The sequence below is a fragment of the Salvia splendens genome, unplaced genomic scaffold (genome assembly GCF_004379255.2).
Source record: "Salvia splendens isolate huo1 unplaced genomic scaffold, SspV2 ctg513, whole genome shotgun sequence".
NCBI classification, from domain to species: Eukaryota; Viridiplantae; Streptophyta; class Magnoliopsida; order Lamiales; family Lamiaceae; genus Salvia; species Salvia splendens.
Genome location: NW_024599169.1, coordinates 1 through 16,644, shown reverse-complemented (window position 1 = coordinate 16,644; position 16,644 = coordinate 1). Strand labels below are relative to the sequence as shown.

At 37.1% G+C, this 16,644-nt stretch overlaps 2 protein-coding genes, 1 long non-coding RNA gene and 2 pseudogenes across 3 annotated transcripts; all 5 read right to left on the bottom strand.

The window, feature by feature from the left end:
* Positions 1–574: 574 nt before the first annotated feature.
* LOC121790426 lies at positions 575–2,049 on the bottom strand. Its single transcript, XM_042188650.1, has 3 exons — positions 1,855–2,049; positions 1,650–1,729; positions 575–787 (listed from the first exon to the last, which is right to left on the bottom strand). Exons 1-3 carry the CDS (start codon positions 2,033–2,035, stop codon positions 575–577), a joined length of 474 nt encoding a protein of 157 aa, XP_042044584.1. The 5' UTR covers positions 2,036–2,049.
* Positions 2,050–2,763: 714 nt separating this feature from the next.
* LOC121790427 lies at positions 2,764–4,283 on the bottom strand (annotated as a pseudogene).
* Positions 4,284–5,090: 807 nt separating this feature from the next.
* On the bottom strand, positions 5,091–7,680 carry LOC121790425 (annotated as a pseudogene).
* Positions 7,681–7,786: 106 nt separating this feature from the next.
* LOC121790428 lies at positions 7,787–8,827 on the bottom strand. The gene is made up of 3 exons (XM_042188651.1): positions 8,617–8,827; positions 8,403–8,485; positions 7,787–7,854 (listed from the first exon to the last, which is right to left on the bottom strand). Exons 1-3 carry the CDS (start codon positions 8,795–8,797, stop codon positions 7,816–7,818), a joined length of 303 nt encoding a protein of 100 aa, XP_042044585.1. The 5' UTR covers positions 8,798–8,827; the 3' UTR covers positions 7,787–7,815.
* Positions 8,828–10,045: 1,218 nt separating this feature from the next.
* Positions 10,046–10,900, bottom strand: LOC121790429. The gene is made up of 3 exons (XR_006048276.1): positions 10,838–10,900; positions 10,626–10,714; positions 10,046–10,082 (listed from the first exon to the last, which is right to left on the bottom strand). It is a non-coding gene; the product is annotated as an uncharacterized LOC121790429 (long non-coding RNA).
* Positions 10,901–16,644: the final 5,744 nt, after the last annotated feature.

The window sequence follows — 16,644 nt, the reverse complement described above, 5'->3', positions numbered from 1 at the left end:
TGAACAATACAATAAATTTTTAAAAAATACCCCCTACTACGTATATATCATTAGGGGTGTGTTGGGGTCCTTACATCATCTTAGTCACAAATCACAGTCTTTGGATCCTTAAATTGAATGGTTGTGTTAAGCTACATTATTATTCTAAAAATCTACATTATTAGCCGCGGTACATTATTAGACTGGAAATATACATTATTAGACTGGAAATATACATTATTGACTAAAATGCTACATAAGTACTACATTTCTTGTCTTCCCATTAAATTTCAAAATAGCTCTTTCATGGACTATTACTTTTCAATCATAAGAGAAACTTGTTTGAAAATGATGAAAAATATAAGACATCCACAATTAGCATCAGTATGTGCGTTCTCTAGTTACTTGCAGCAAAGTAGGAATAAAACGACTTGAACAAAATATATCCTGAAACATAAGATAACTTTAGAGGATTTGAACAAAAAACTTCCTGAAACACTCAACCAAACATAAGAAGAATACAAACAAAAATGTTGTCTTTACATATACTCAAATATTCGTACCTAAAGTGGCTCGAGCCAATGTAATCAATCCATCACTTCTTTCTCCCTTTACTGTTTTTTGAAACAACAGACCATCCATCCACAACTTGAGGAGTATCTTCCGTACTACTTTCATCAGCCACAATATCAGTCATATTGTGATCCAATTGGCGCTGTGGTTGTGGAGCATCAACTTCCATTGCTGACATATTGTTCTCTATTATTGCATCATGTTCATCACTGTCTTCCTCATCATCGCTGTTGGGCTGACAAAATAGAAATCGAAAGAGAGGAAAATTGAAGTTACTGATGTGAGTAACATGAATAGAAGTTACCGAATGCTATTCATCAATCCTATAACATAATTAATATGGATATGGCTAACCACGCAAGTCATAATACTATAACTTCTCCCGTTAACACAGTTACACAGAAACTTAGGAGATAAGTGGCAGCAGTCTTACATGTCTCGTATACGAAACACTTGGAACATTTGTTTCTCGCAGTTTCTTTATCGAGTCAAACTAACCTTCTAAACATTCTTCCCGCATTACCATAAACTTTTCTGCAACCTACGAAAAAAAATTCAAAGATAAAAAATTGGAATATGGTGATTGATAAGTATGTATGATTGTATTCTAATTATCCTTTATCATCGACCATGAAACAACTCAATCAAGTAGGTGATATCGATATCTATTGTTTACAACCACCTTGGGTAATCATTATTCGTTATTCAGAGTATAAATTGTGCATGATTGTAATTTAGGAGTTTTTATGTCGAACTAGCTACACAAGGCAAGTACCTGCTTCCATTTTGAATATTGGCTCGTTGCATATAATATGACTATCTTAAGCTCATTTGCTTAAGTGCAAAGAGAGAATACAGAGGAGTATCAGATAGATGGAAATCCCAGTTCCCTTCATATTTTCTAGTAATTTTCTCCTTAATTACAAGATTTGAGTAGAGAATTTTTGCTTTACTCTTTAATTTCCATCCTACACACCTAGCAATTGATTCAGGTTCGAGCAATAGAAGTTATTAAGCCTTCACATATGAATGGACATGAAGTAAATAGTAGGAGCCAAAATTAGGGCAAATAGATGAAGATGATATACCTCCTATACACTGTCGTTCTGAATCTCAGTATTGAGAGAGTCCATGAATTCATAAAGTATATCCTCTACATCATCAATATACACTTGATCTGCACAACAAATAAAATCCAACAATTAATAAAACAAACTTACGTTTTTATACCATCTCAATAACACTCTGTTTTAGCATATGAATAGATATTAATTAACCAGTATCAGTTCAAGTGAGAAATACCTTTCGATTGAGTGAGGAAATTGAAGAGGTTGTGGCCGAGCTGCTGCGATTTCTGGAGAGAGTCGCGGCCACCCCACCCGTTTTCGATGGTCATCCGCAGTGCAGCCCACCGAGAAAGAACCTTCTGAATTCCATCACCGAATTGCGCCGCTGCCTCCGGAGTCATACGGTGGTTGTTCATCCTTCGAATTTGCCCTTTTTTCTTCTTCTTTGAAATTCACACGGAAAAAGATAATTCAGAGATTGAAGAAGTTGATCATATTTAGGGCTGCCCTTTTTGTTTTATTTAGTGTGGGCTCTTACACGATATTCAAAGGACCCAAATAAATTTTAATGATGTATAAGTTCCGGAAAGAAAATACATTCATGCTTATCTAACTTTTTCATGATTTTATGAACAATCAATAAATTTTTAAAAAATACCCCTACTACGTATATATCATTAGGGGTGTGTTGGGGTCCTTACATCATCTTAGTCACAAATCACAGTCTTTGGATCCTTAAATTTAATGGTTGTGTTAAGCTACATTATTATTCTAAAAATCTACATTATTAGTCGCGGTACATTATTAGACTGCAAATATACATTATTTAGACTGGAAATATACATTATTCGACTAAAATGCTACATAAGTACTACATTTCTTGTCTTCCCATTAAACTTCAAAATAGCTCTTTCATGTACTATTACTTTTCAATCATAAGAGAAACTTGTTTGAAAATGATGAAAAATATAAGACATCCACAATTAGCATCAGTATGTGCGTTCTCTAGTTACTTGCAGCAAAGTAGGAACAAAACGACTTGAACAAAAAATATCCTGAAACATAAGATAACTTTAGAGGATTTGAACAAAAAACATCCTGAAACACTCAACAAAACATAAGAAGAATACAAACAAAAATGTTGTCTTTACATATACTCAAATATTCGTACCTAAAGTGGCTCGAGCCAATGTAATCAATCCATCACTTCTTTCTCCCTTTACTCTTTTTTGAAACAACAGTCCATCCATCCACAACTTGAGGAGTATCTTTCGTGCTACTTTCATCAGCCACAATATCAGTCAGATTGTGATCCAATTGGCGTTGTGGTTGTGGAGCATCAACTTCCATTGCTGACATATTGTTCTCTATTATTGCATCGTCTTCATCACTGTCTTCCTCATCTTCGCTGTTGGGCTGACAAAATAGAAATCGAAAGAGAGGAAAATTGAAGTTACTGATGTGAGTAACATGAATAGAAGTTACCGAATGCTATTCATCAATCCTATAACATAATTAATATGGATATGGCTAACCACGCAAGTCATAATACTAAAACTTCTCCCGTTAACACAGTTACACAGAAACTTAGGAGATAAGTGGCAGCAGTCTTACCTGTCTCGTATACGAAACACTTGGAACATTTGTTTCTCGCAGCTTCTTTATCGAGTCAAACTGACCTTCTAACATTCTTCACGCATTACCATAAACTTTTCTGCAACCTACGCAAAAAAAATTCAAAGATAAAAAATTGGAATATGGTGATTGATAAGTATGTATGATAGTATTCTAATTATCCTTTATCATCGACCATGAAACAACTCAATCAAGTAGGTGATATCGATATCTATTTTTTACAACCACCTTGGGTAATCATTATTCATTATTCAGAGTATAAATTGTGCATGATTGTAATTTAGGAGTTTTTATGTCGAACTAGCTACACAAGGCAAGTACCTGCTTCCATTTTGAATATTGGCTCGTTGCATATAATATGACTATCTTAAGCTCATTTGGTTAAGTGCAATGAGAGAATACAGAGAAGTATCAGATAGATGGAAATCCCAGTTCCCTTCATATTTTCTAGTAATTTTCCCCTTAATTAGAAGATTTGAGTAGAGAATTTTTGCTTTACTCTTTAATTTCCATCCTACACACCTAGCATTTGATTCAGGTTCAGGCAATAGAAGTTATTAAGCCTTCACATATGAATGGACATGAAGTAATTAGTAGGAGCCAAAATTAGGGCAAATAGATGCAGATGATATACCTCCTCAACACTGCCGTCCTGAATCTCAGTATTGAGAGAGTCCATGAATTCATAAAGTATATCCTCTACATCATCAATATACACTTGATCTGCACAACAAATAAAATCCAACAATTACTAAAACAAACTTAAGTTTTTATACCATCTCAATAACACTGTGTTTAAGCATATGAATAGATATTAATTAACCAGTATCAGTTCAAGTGAGAAATACCTTTCGATTGAGTGAGGGAATTGAAGAGGTTGTGGCCGAGCTGCTGCAATTTCTGGAGAGAGTCGCGGCCACCCCACCCGTTTTCGATGGCCATCCGCAGTGCAGCCCACCGAGAAAGAACCATCTGAATTCCATCACTGAATTGCGCTGCTGCCTACGGAGTCATACGGTGGTTGTTCATCCTTCGAATTTGCCCTTTTTTCTTCTTCTTTGAAATTGACACGGAAAAAGAAAATTCAGAGATTGAAGAAGTTGATCGTATTTAGGGCTGCCCTTTTTGTTTTATTTAGTGTGGGCTCTTACACGATTTTCAAAGGCCCAAAATAAAGTTTAATGATGTATAAGTTCCGGAAAGAAAATACATTCATCCTTATCTAACTTTTTCATGATTTTATGAACAAACAATAAATTTTTAAAAAATACCCCTACTACGTATATATCATTAGGGGTGTGTTGGGGTCCTTACATCATCTTAGTCACAAATCACAGTCTTTGGATCCTTAAATTGAATGGTTGTGTTAAGCAACATTATTATTCTAAAAATCTACATTATTAGCCGCAGTACACTATTAGACTGGAAATATACATTAATAGACTAGAAATATACATTATTAGACTGGAAATGTACATTATTTGACTAAAATGCTACATAAGTACTACATTTATTGTCTTCCCATTAAACTTCAAAATAGCTCTTTCATGGATTATTACTTTTCAATCATAAGAGAAACTTGTTTGAAAATGATGAAAAATATAAGACATCCACAATTAGCATCAGCATGTGCGTTCTCTAGTTACTTGCAGCAAAGTAGGAATAAAACGACTTGAACAAAATATATCCTGAAATATAAGATAACTTTAGAGGATTTGAACAAAAAACATCCCGAAACACTCAACAAAACATAAGAAGAATACAAACAAAAATGTTGTCTTTACATATACTCAAATATTCGTACCTAAAGTGGCTCGAGCCAATGTAATCAATCCATCACTTCTTTCTCACTTTACTCTTTTTTGAAACAACAGTCCATCCATCCACAACTTGAGGAGTATCTTTCGTGCTACTTTCATCAGCCACAATATCAGTCAGATTGTGATCCAATTGGCACTGTGGTTGTGGAGCATCAACTTCCATTGCTGACATATTGTTCTCTATTATTGCATCATCTTCATCACTGTCTTCCTCATCATCGCTGTTGGGCTGACAAAATAGAAATCGAAAGAGAGGAAAATTGAAGTTACTGATGTGAGTAACATGAATAGAAGTTACCGAATGCTATTCATCAATCCTATAACATAATTAATATGGATATGGCTAACCACGCAAGTCATAATACTAAAACTTCTCCCGTTAATACAGTTACACAGAAACTTAGGAGATAAGTGGCAGCAGTCTTACCTGTCTCGTATACGAAACACTTGGAACATTTGTTTCTCGCAGCTTCTTTATCGAGTCAAACTGACCTTCTAACATTCTTCACGCATTACCATAAACTTTTCTGCAACCTACGCAAAAAAAATTCAAAGATAAAAAATTGGAATATGGTGATTGATAAGTATGTATGATAGTATTCTAATTATCCTTTAACATCGACCATGAAACAACTCAATCAAGTAGGTGATATCGATATCTATTGTTTACAACCACCTTGGGTAATCATTATTCATTATTCAGAGTATAAATTGTGCATGATTGTAATTTAGGAGTTTTTATGTCGAACTAGCTACACAAGGCAAGTACCTACTTCCATTTTGAATATTGGCTCGTTGCATATAATATGACTATCTTAAGCTCATTTGGTTAAGTGCAATGAGAGAATACAGAAAAGTATCTGATAGATGGAAATCCCAGTTCCCTTCATATTTTCTAGTAATTTTCCCCTTAATTACAAGATTTGAGTGGAGAATTTTTGCTTTACTCTTTAATTTCCATCCTACACACCTAGCATTTGATTCAGGTTCGAGCAATAGAAGTTATTAAGCCTTCACATATGAATGGATATGAAGTAATTAGTAGGAGCCAAAATTAGGGCAAATAGATGAAGATGATATACCTCCTCAACACTGCCGTCCTGAATCTCAGTATTGAGAGAGTCCATGAATTCATAAAGTATATCCTCTACATCATCAATATACACTTGATCTGCACAACAAATAAAATCCAACAATTACTAAAACAAACTTAGGTTTTTATACCATCTCAATAACACTGTGTTTTAGCATATGAATAGATATTAATTAACCAGTATCAGTTCAAGTGAGAAATACCTTTCGATTGAGTGAGGAATTGAAGAGGTTGTGGCCGAGCTGCTGCAATTTCTGGAGAGAGTCGCGGCCACCCCACCCGTTTTCGATGGCCATCCGCAGTGCAGCCCACCGAGAAAGAACCATCCGAATTCCATTACCGAATTGCGCTGCTGCCTACGGAGTCATACGGTGGTTGTTCATCCTTCGAATTTGCCCTTTTTTCTTCTTCTTTGAAATTGACACGGAAAAAGAAAATTCAGAGATTGAAGAAGTTGATCGTATTTAGGGCTGCCCTTTTTGTTTTATTTAGTGTGGGCTCTTACACGATTTTCAAAGGCCCAAAATAAAGTTTAATGATGTATAAGTTCCGGAAAGAAAATACATTCATCCTTATCTAACTTTTTCATGATTTTATGAACAAACAATAAATTTTTAAAAAATACCCCTACTACGTATATATCATTAGGGGTGTGTTGGGGTCCTTACATCATCTTAGTCACAAATCACAGTCTTTGGATCCTTAAATTGAATGGTTGTGTTAAGCTACATTATTATTCTAAAAATCTACATTATTAGCCGCGGTACATTATTAGACTGGAAATATACATTATTAGACTGGAAATATACATTATTTGACTAAAATGCTACATAAGTACTACATTTCTTGTCTTCCCATTAAACTTCAAAATAGCTCTTTCATGGACTATTACTTTTCAATCATAAGAGAAACTTGTTTGAAAATGATGAAAAATATAAGACATCCACAATTAGCATCAGTATGTGCGTTCTCTAGTTACTTGCAGCAAAGTAGGAATAAAACGACTTGAACAAAATATATCCTGAAACATAAGATAACTTTAGAGGATTTGAACAAAAAACATCCTGAAACACTCAACAAAACATAAGAAGAATACAAACAAAAATGTTGTCTTTACATATACTCAAATATTCGTACCTAAAGTGGCTCGAGCCAATGTAATCAATCCATCACTTCTTTCTCCCTTTACTCTTTTTTGAAACAACAGTCCATCCATCCACAACTTGAGGAGTATCTTTCGTGCTACTTTCATCAGCCACAATATCAGTCAGATTGTGATCCAATTGGCGCTGTGGTTGTGGAGCATCAACTTCCATTGCTGACATATTGTTCTCTATTATTGCATCATCTTCATCACTGTCTTCCTCATCATCGTTGTTGGGCTGACAAAATAGAAATCGAAAGAGAGGAAAATTGAAGTTACTGATGTGAGTAACATGAATAGAAGTTACCGAATGCTATTCATCAATCCTATAACATAATTAATATGGATATGGCTAACCACGCAAGTCATAATACTAAAACTTCTCCCGTTAACACAGTTACACAGAAACTTAGGAGATAAGTGGCAGCAGTCTTACCTGTCTCGTATACGAAACACTTGGAACATTTGTTTCTCGCAGCTTCTTTATCGAGTCAAACTGACCTTCTAACATTCTTCACGCATTACCATAAACTTTTCTGCAACCTACGCAAAAAAAATTCAAAGATAAAAAATTGGAATATGGTGATTGATAAGTATGTATGATAGTATTCTAATTATCCTTTATCAGCGACCATGAAACAACTCAATCAAGTAGGTGATATCGATATCTATTGTTTACAACCACCTTGGGTAATCATTATTCATTTTTCAGAGTATAAATTGTGCATGATTGTAATTTAGGAGTTTTTATGTCGAACTAGCTACACAAGGCAAGTACCTGCTTCCATTTTGAATATTGGCTCGTTGCATATAATATGACTATCTTAAGCTCATTTGGTTAAGTGCAATGAGAGAATACAGAGAAGTATCAGATAGATGGAAATCCCAGTTCCCTTCATATTTTCTAGTAATTTTTCCCTTAATTACAAGATTTGAGTTGAGAATTTTTGCTTTACTCTTTAATTTCCATCCTACACACCTAGCATTTGATTCAGGTTCGAGCAATAGAAGTTATTAAGCCTTCACATATGAATGGACATGAAGTAATTAGTAGGAGCCAAAATTAGGGCAAATAGATGAAGATGATATACCTCCTCAACACTGCCGTCCTGAATCTCAGTATTGAGAGAGTCCATGAATTCATAAAGTATATCCTCTACATCATCAATATACACTTGATCTGCACAACAAATAAAATCCAACAATTACTAAAACAAACTTAGGTTTTTATACCATCTCAATAACACTGTGTTTTAGCATATGAATAGATATTAATTAACCAGTATCAGTTCAAGTGAGAAATACCTTTCGATTGAGAGAGGAAATTGAAGAGGTTGTGGCCGAGCTGCTGCGATTTCTGGAGAGAGTCGCGGCCGCCCCACCCGTTTTCGATGGCCATCCGCAGTGCAGCCCTCCGAGAAAGAACCATCTGAATTCCATCACCGAATTGCGCCGCTGCCTCCGGAGTCATACGGTGGTTGTTCATCCTTCGAATTTGCCCTTTTTTCTTCTTCTTTGAAATTGACACGGAAAAAGAAAATTCAGAGATTGAAGAAGTTGATCGTATTTAGGGCTGCCCTTTTTGTTTTATTTAGTGTGGGCTCTTACACGATATTCAAAGGCCCAAAATAAAGTTTAATGATGTATAAGTTCCGGAAAGAAAATACATTCATCCTTATCTAACTTTTTCATGATTTTATGAACAAACAATAAATTTTTAAAAAATACCCCTACTACGTATATATCATTAGGGGTGTGTTGGGGTCCTTACATCATCTTAGTCATAAATCACAGTCTTTGGATCCTTAAATTGAATGGTTGTGTTAAGCTACATTATTATTCTAAAAATCTACATTATTAACCGCGGTACATTATTAGACTGGAAATATACATTATTTGACTAAAATGCTACATAAGTACTACATTTCTTGTCTTCCCATTAAACATCAAAATAGCTCTTTCATGGACTATTACTTTTCAATCAAAAGAGAAACTTGTTTGAAAATGATGAAAAATATAAGACATCCACAATTAGCATCAGTATGTGCGTTCTCTAGTTACTTGCAGCAAAGTAGGAACAAAACGACTTGAACAAAAATATCTGACACATAAGATAACTTTAGAGGATTTGAACAAAAAACATCCCTGAAACACTCAACAAAACTTAAGAAGAATACAAACAAAAATGTTGTCTTTACATATACTCAAATATTCGTACCTAAAGTGGCTCGAGCCTAATGTAATCAATCCATCACTTCATTTCTCCCTTTACTCTTTTTTGAAACAACAGTCCATTCCATCCACAACTTGAGGAGTATCTTTCGTGCTACTTTCATCAGCCACAATATCAGTCAGATTGTGATCCAATTGGCGATGTGGTTGGGGAGCATCAACTTCCATTGCTGAAATATTGTTCTCTATATTGCATCATCTTCATCACTGTCTTCCTCAGTCATCGCTGTTGGGCTGACAAAATAGAAATCGAAAGAGAGGAAAATTGAAGTTACTGATGTGAGTAACATGAATAGAAGTTACCGAATGCTATTCATCAATCCTATAACATAATTAATATGGATATGGCTAACCACGCAAGTCATAATACTAAAACTTCTCCATTTAACACAGTTACACAGAAACTTAGGAGATAAGTGGCAGCAGTCTTACCTGTCTCGTATACGAAACACTTGGAACATTTGTTTCTCGCAGCTTCTTTATCGAGTCAAACTGACCTTCTAACATTCTTCACGCATTACCATAAACTTTTCTGCAACCTACGCAAAAAAAAAGAAAAAAAATTGGAATATGGTGATTGATAAGTTTGTATGATAGTATTCTAATTATCCTTTATCAGCGACCATGAAACAACTCAATCAAGTAGGTGATATCGATATCTATTGTTTACAACCACCTTGGGTAATCATTATTCATTATTCAGAGTATAAATTGTGCATGATTGTAATTTAGGAGTTTTTATGTCGAACTAGCTACACAAGGCAAGTACCTGCTTCCATTTTGAATATTGGCTCGTTGCATATAATATGACTATCTTAAGCTCATTTGGTTAAGTGCAATGAGAGAATACAGAGAAGTATCAGATAGATGGAAATCCCAGTTCCCTTCATATTTTCTAGTAATTTTCCCCTTAATTACAAGATTTGAGTAGAGAATTTTTGCTTTACTCTTTAATTTCCATCCTACACACCTAGCATTTGATTCAGGTTCGAGCAATAGAAGTTATTAAGCCTTCACATATGAATGGACATGAAGTAATTAGTAGGAGCCAAAATTAGGGCAAATAGATGAAGATGATATACCTCCTCAACACTGCCGTCCTGAATCTCAGTATTGAGAGAGTCCATGAATTCATAAAGTATATCCTATACATCATCAATATACACTTGATCTGCACAACAAATAAAATCCAACAATTACTAAAACAACTTAGTTTTTATACCATCTCAATAACACTCTGTTTTAGCATATGAATAGATATTAATTAACCAGTATCAGTTCAAGTGAGAAATACCTTTCGATTGAGTGAGGAAATTGAAGAGGTTGTGGCCGAGCTGCTGCGATTTCTGGAGAGAGTCGCGGCCACCCCCACCCGTTTCTCGATGGCCATCCGCAGTGCAGTCCCACCGAGAAAGAACCATTCTGAATTCCATTCACCGAATTGCGCGCTGCCTCCGGAGTCATACGGTGGTTGTTCATCCTTCGAATTTGCCCTTTTTTTCTTCTTCTTTGAAATTCAACACGGAAAAAGAAAATTCAGAGATTGAAGAAGTTGATCGATATTTAGGGCTTGCCCTTTTTGTTTTATTTAGTGTGGGCTCTTACACGATATTCAAAGGCCAAAATAAAGTTTAAATGATGTATAAGTTCCGGAAAGAAAATACATTCATCCTTATCTAACTTTTTCATGATTTTATGAACAAACAATAAATTTTTAAAAAATACCCCTACTACGTATATATCATTAGGGGGTGTTTGGGGTCCTTACATCATCTTAGTCACAAATCACGTCTTGGATCCTAATTGAATGGTTGTGTTAAGCTACATTATTATCTAAAAATCTACATTATTACACAGCGGTACCAGTTATTAGACTGGAAATATACATTATTTGACTAAATGCTACATAAGTACTACATTTCTTGTCTCCCATTAACATTCAAATAGCTCTTTCATGGACTATTACTTTTCAATCATAAGAGAAACTTGTTTGAAATGATAAAAATATAAGACATCCACAATTAGCATCATTAATGTGCGTTCTGCTAGTTACTTGAAGCAAAGTAGGAACAAAACGACTTGAACAAAAAATATCTTGACACATAAGATAACTTTAGAGGATTTGAACCAAAAACATCCTAAACACTCAACAAAGCATAAGAAGAATACAAACAATAATGTTGTCTTTACATATACTCAAATATTCGTACCTAAAGTAGGCTCGAGCCAATGTAATCATCCATCACTTCTTTCTCCCTTTACTCTTTTTGAAACAACAGTCCATTCCATCCACAACTTGAGGAGTATCTTTCGTGCTACTTCATCAGCCACAATATCAGTCATATTGTGATCCAATTGGCGCTGTGGTTGTGGAGCATCAAACTTCATTGCTGACATATTGTTCTCTATAATTGCATCATCTTCATCACTGTCTTCCTCATCATCGCTGTTGGGCTGACAAAATAGAAATCGAAAGAGAGGAAAATTGAAGTTACTGATGTGAGTAACATGAATAGAAGTTACTGAATGCTATTCATCAATCCTATAACATAACTAATATGGATATGGCTAACCATGCAAGTCATAATACTAAAACTTCTCCCGTTAACACAGTTACACAGAAACTTAGGAGATAAGTGGCAGCAGTCTTACCTGTCTCGTATACGAAACACTTGGAACATTTGTTTCTCGCAGCTTCTTTATCGAGTCAAACTGACCTTCTAACATTCTTCACGCATTACCATAAACTTTTCTGCAACCTACGCAAAAAAAATTCAAAGATAAAAAATTGGAATATGGTGATTGATAAGTATGTATGATTGTATTCTAATTATCCTTTATCATCGACCATGAAACAACTCAATCAAGTAGGTGATATCGATATCTATTGTTTACAACCACCTTGGGTAATCATTATTCATTATACAGAGTATAAATTGTGCATAATTGCAATTTAGGAGTTTTTATGTCGAACTAGCTACACAAGGCAAATACCTGCTTCCATTTTGAATATTGGCTCGTTGCATATAATATGACTATCTTAAGCTCATTTGGTTAAGTGCAATGAGAGAATACAGAGAAGGATCAGATAGATGGAAATCCCAGTTCCCTTCATATTTTCTAGTAATTTTCCCCTTAATTACAAGATTTGAGTAGAGAATTTTTGCTTTACTCTTTAATTTCCATCCTACACACCTAGCATTTGATTCTGGTTCGAGCAATAGAAGTTATTAAGCCTTCACATATGAATGGACATGAAGTAATTAGTAGGAGCCAAAATTAGGGCAAATAGATGAAGATGATATACCTCCTTGATAAGGCTAATTTCATGCAAAGGTCTAGGGCTTTAATTTGTGAAATTTCTGGGTCTAACGCACGTTTTAAGCCAGGTGTGTGAAGATTTTCGCCAGGTCCTTGATAAGGCTAATTTCATGCACAGTTGCGTGGACCTAGGAAGAAGGCGAATAAGTGGACATTATGCGGAAAATTGCTTGACGGAGGAAGCCTCGGAGTTGAAGGGTAGAATAGGGATTTCTACGAAGACTCTAGAAGGCTATGTCCGCGTCTATAAAAGTAAGAAGCATGCACGCTGGAGGGATCTTCTCGGTGGGAGACCTTGCTAACAGCCTGTAGCTTAGTTCACTTTTCTTCACACTCTTGGGTTCTTTCGTCGGGAAATTCAGGGCTCACTTGGGGGTTCACCTCTAGTTTTCATACATTTCGATCTGGTTGTAACACCGTCCTTCTTAGGGTGAAGAAACAATTTATTTTCCGAGTAAACTTCTGTTGAATTCACCGAGCTTCGCTGTTCGAAGCTCGGACCTCTTTATTTTCTGGATATTTCCCTGTTTTATGCAAGTTTTGTTTTCACTTATGCCGATTGTGTTAAACTTTGTTTGTTGATTATTGTTACGTGAATTCTGAGTTGGAATGTTGGAGTTGGTTGTTTTCGAGGCTGGATCTGGGAGAATGGAGTTTGTTAGTGGATGAATCGGAGTTTTTAACTTGTTGTTGTTGTGGGGTTGTCTGTGATTGTTGGATTTTGGAGCTGATCGGAGTAGATCTGTGAGAATCGGAGTTATGGAGTTGATTTTGCTGAGTATTGCGTTCGGATGGCTTGGATCCGGAGTGGATTAAGCATTCGACGTGAATCTGAGCCGTGCTGATTTAATTTCATGCCTAGCTTACGTGTTTTCATTTCCTTTCGCCTAGTTTATGTAGGTCTGATGTATTTCCGATTCGTAGCTAGTTTCCGGCGTCCTGATTTCTATATTCTTTTCGAATCTAGGTGTATGCTCTGTTTTCTCCATTTACGCGTCTGAGTTGGTTGGGAAATTGCATGAGTTTGTTAGTTGCAGCTTTTACCGTACTTACCTTATTTGAATGTCGTGGTCCCCACTTTTCAATTCTCTCTGCCTAGTCATATTTAGTTAGTCATTACATGGTCTAGTGAGTAATTGTTTCTTCCGGTGTTGATGTCTGATTTTATAAGTGTTTTATATCCTAGATCTAGCATATAACTTCCGTGCCTAGGTCTAGTGGTAGTTTAAACCTCAACCCTTTTGCGTGGCAGCAGCCGCTTGTTTCCAGAGTCTCTAAGCACTACTTCACGACTCCATCTTCGTGGGATCGACCCCACTTCCCTATACTATGGACGGGTTGAGGGATTAATTTTTGAAGGAGAGTCGAGCGTGTCCAACGACAACAACACTCTGTGTTCCTTGGGTTCCTGGACCTAGTGATCCAGTGGATTTAAGAAGCGCGGTGTCTTGACCGAGAGATTGCATTAGTTTTCTCTGTAAGCACACGAGCCCCTCTCCTCACACCAAGTCTCAAACTTCAAATGGCGCCGTTGCCGGGGATGGATGGCATGCTTAGTGTTAGTGTTCAGAGTCTGTGGTGTAAATAGTTCTGATTGTTTTCTTTCTCTTTTGTTTGCAGTTTATGAGCAGAGGCTCAAGATCTACCTATTGGAGCAACTCATCTGGATGGAAGCACGGCCAGTTTAACTGGCTGGTTAAGGATACAGTCTCTACTGTGACCACCAGATCAGGGTTCACCACGGGAGATCTGTTTCCGAGTGAATTTACTAGCGACGAGTCTTGGACGTCGTCAGGACGCGAAGATCCAGATTCACCACCCGAATCAGAAACAGAGTCAGAAACAGGGGAAGCAGAGGAAGTAGTCATGGCGCAGGTGGTAGATCCAGATCCAGAAATCGGCTCTCTCACTGCCCATTTAGATGGAGAACCAGCTCAAGCTAGAATGATGAATCCACGCCAGAGAACTATCAAGATCAAGACGAACGTACTCGGCATCTTGCCGACGTTCTCTGGGCGTAGAAATGAGTGTCCATATGAGTTCTTAAATGAATTCAGTAAGTTATGTGGTATTCAGAAGAGGCCAAATGATGCAACGGAGGAGGATTATCGCCTACGTGCTATTCCGTTTACCTTGAAGGGGGAAGCTAATACATGGTTATTGAGGTTGCCTCCAGATTCTATCCGCACGTGGAGGGACTTCAAGTTGGAATTCTTAGATTATTTCTTCCCGTCCAACAAGACGAATGCACTAAAAAAAGAAATACTAGAGTGTAAGCAGGATTACGATGAGTGTTTGAGTCAGTATTGGTCGAGATTTAAGGGGTTGTTGGACGCATGCCCAAATCACCGAATGATAGAGGCAGAGACCTACTCTCTGTTTTACGAAGGAGCAACTCCCGAGTCAAAGGACTTAATGAACTCCTCGGGTGAGGGAAATTTCACAAGAAAAAGGGGAAGTGAGGCAAGAGAGATCATAGGGAAGTTGATCGACGCTAAGAAAACGTACGATAACCCTAGGAATGCAGTGAGAAGAGGATCGGTGCATGCTGTGAGAAAACAAGAAGATGACAAAGTCGAAGCAAGGATTGATAGGCTCGAGAAGGCTCTTTTGAACGCGATTGAAAAGACGATTCCACTGGCTTCACAAGGGAAGGAGAAATCACCTGGTCCAGGAGACAATCAAATTCAACAATATTACGGGACCCAGGAAGGAGATTATCAGGCCCAGGTCAATGCAATGGGAAGTTGGAATCCCGATGGGAGCTGGAATCCAGGGAGACAAAGAGATGCACCCTGTAGAAACCATCCAAATTTCAGATGGACTGACAATGAGCAGAATCAGCCAGCACCACAACAAAGTCAGCAGTTTGCACCTCAGCCCGAAAGACAAGGTAACTGGTCAGGAAAGAATCAAGAGGGGCAAGGCAACTGGATCAATCGGAACCAAGGAGACCACTCGAGCTGGGGAAACAGAAATCAGAGCAATCTAGGAAACTCTTATGTACTACCGCACCAAAGGAATTTTCATAACAATTACCAAGGTCAAGGAAATCAGTATAACAATTCTTCAGGAGGTCAAGGAAACGCTCGCCAGAATCAAGTGAGTGGACCGACTCTGAGTATAGGGCCAGGACCCAGTCGGCCACCGAAGCCATCAAAGAGTATCGATGATATGGTGCACGACCTCGTCAGTTCTCAGCAACATATGCAAAATAATCTGCAATCGAACAATGACGTAGTGCACAAGCTTAAAGATGCTCAACAGGAGCAAAAAGCAGCCATGGATATGTTGGCTAAGCAATTGTCCCAGATAGCCACTTCTTTGAGTGATATGAGGGGAAATGAGGGAAAGATTCCCGCTTCAGTAAGGCCACCAGATAGAGCGAATATAAGTCAGATTACCTTGAGATCCGGGAAGGGATATGATGGGCCAGTGGTAAGAACGAAAGAAGCGACAAGCCCCAAGGAAAGCAAGGAAGAGGAAACAATTCCTAGGTCTAGGGACTTGGAGAGAGAAAGTTCTTTGGTCAAGGATGATCATAGAAAAGGAGATTTGGAGAGAAACCCCTGCCCAAGACAACGGAACCATTCTTCCTCGATCCAGAGCCAGTATTGGAAAACGAGGCAGTAAGGGAGGAAAGGAAGGAGAATCTGATGCGTAGCATATTTCTTATACTTTTCCCCCTAAACTACACATTTTTATGTTAATTATAAACTCATCAAGTTGTATTTGTATTGAAGTTTAGGAGGGTTGGAAGCTGGAAGTTCGCCGGGTGGA

Coding starts and splice junctions, on each gene's coding strand:
- LOC121790426 (XM_042188650.1), bottom strand. CDS start 2,035: ATGAACAACCACCGTATGACTCCGGAGGCAGCGGCGCAATTCGGTGAT. Junction 1,730..1,854: donor TTTCCTCACTCAATCGAAAG/GTATTTCTCACT, acceptor TTTGTTGTGCAG/ATCAAGTGTATATTGATGAT. Junction 788..1,649: donor CTGAGATTCAGAACGACAGT/GTATAGGAGGTA, acceptor CTATTTTGTCAG/CCCAACAGCGATGATGAGGA.
- LOC121790428 (XM_042188651.1), bottom strand. CDS start 8,797: ATGAACAACCACCGTATGACTCCGGAGGCAGCGGCGCAATTCGGTGAT. Junction 8,486..8,616: donor TTTCCTCTCTCAATCGAAAG/GTATTTCTCACT, acceptor GTGCAGATCAAG/TGTATATTGATGATGTAGAG. Junction 7,855..8,402: donor AGGACGGCAGTGTTGAGGAG/GTATATCATCTT, acceptor TTTTTTGCGTAG/GTTGCAGAAAAGTTTATGGT.